This window comes from Lygodium microphyllum, chromosome 1, assembly GCF_053477565.2.
Source record: "Lygodium microphyllum isolate KBCC chromosome 1, Lygodium_microphyllum_v1.1.10, whole genome shotgun sequence".
NCBI lineage: Eukaryota > Viridiplantae > Streptophyta > Polypodiopsida > Schizaeales > Lygodiaceae > Lygodium > Lygodium microphyllum.
This window is the reverse complement of record NC_141135.1, coordinates 199,845,009-199,846,092: the sequence shown is the minus strand read 5'-3', so window position 1 is coordinate 199,846,092 and position 1,084 is coordinate 199,845,009. Positions and strand designations below refer to the sequence as shown.

At 42.6% G+C, this 1,084-nt stretch overlaps 1 protein-coding gene across 1 annotated transcript; it reads right to left on the bottom strand.

The window, feature by feature from the left end:
• Window positions 1-308: 308 nt before the first annotated feature.
• On the bottom strand, window positions 309-758 carry LOC148042152 (pentatricopeptide repeat-containing protein At2g41080-like). The gene has a single exon (XM_087665176.1). The coding sequence runs from the start codon at window positions 756-758 to the stop codon at window positions 309-311; it is 450 nt and encodes a 149-aa protein (XP_087521302.1).
• Window positions 759-1,084: the final 326 nt, after the last annotated feature.

The following is a 1,084-nucleotide window of genomic DNA, read 5'->3' as shown; positions in this document are numbered from 1 at the left end:
ATTTCCTTAAACATCTGCAGACCTGCAACACTATTTCCTTCTCGTGTGTAACCAGTGATGCATGTAGTCCAATACATAACATCTCGATCGCTAGGCAATACATCAAACACTGCACGAGCATCTGCCATACATGCGCAATAGCCATAAGTGCTAATGAGAATTCTTCGCATGGCAGGAAGCATATCATACCCAGCAGCAATGATACTGAAGTGAAGTTGCTTGCATGTCTTCACATTTCCTACTGTTCTGCAGGCTTCCAAAGCACATGTTATTGTAACATCATTGAGAGGCACACCTTCCTCTTTCATCTATCTAAATAAATCTAGTGCCTTCTCTCCTTCTCCCTGCTCCACATATGCTAAGAGCATGACATGCCGAGACACAACATCATAGTTCATCAAACCTACAAACATAGTCTCTGCTTCCTCCATATCTCCATACATACCATATATAGTTAGAAGACCGCTACAGATAGAAATGTCTGCACTATATCCCATCCTAGAGGCATCAGCATGCAATGCCCTTCCAATCTCCAATACTTCCATGGCTTTTTGGTCAGGATATGGCTCACCTTTCTTCAAAAGGGTGTTGCATGCCTGAAGGCTAATGACAAATGTTACCTTGCAAGGAATACAACCTTTTACTTGCATTTGTTTGTAGCACCATAAATTGCTTTCCACTTGACCTTGCTCAACATAGGCTGAAAGTATCCCATTATGCCCACCATTGTTGGAGGAGGATCTATCAGGTGCAACCATGGTTGAAAGGAAAGGCAGCAAAAGACCCCTCTCTCTACTATACTACCCACACAGATAAAAAATGCAAACACAACGACTAAGTATGTACAAAGTAACAAATGTCACACACACAACTTTTTGGTGGATTCCACACCTCGGATGCGCATGACATCCACCCCTCTGATCCTGTGCATCCTCCGGATGGGCCAACTACCCATGATCATTGTCGTCAAGATCCACAAACAGATCAATCTCTTCATTGTGTATTTCCGGTATATCAGCAAGATTATCTGTCATATCATCTGTCTCTTCTACTAGAGTTTCTTCTCGTTGCTCTTCTCTTGCAA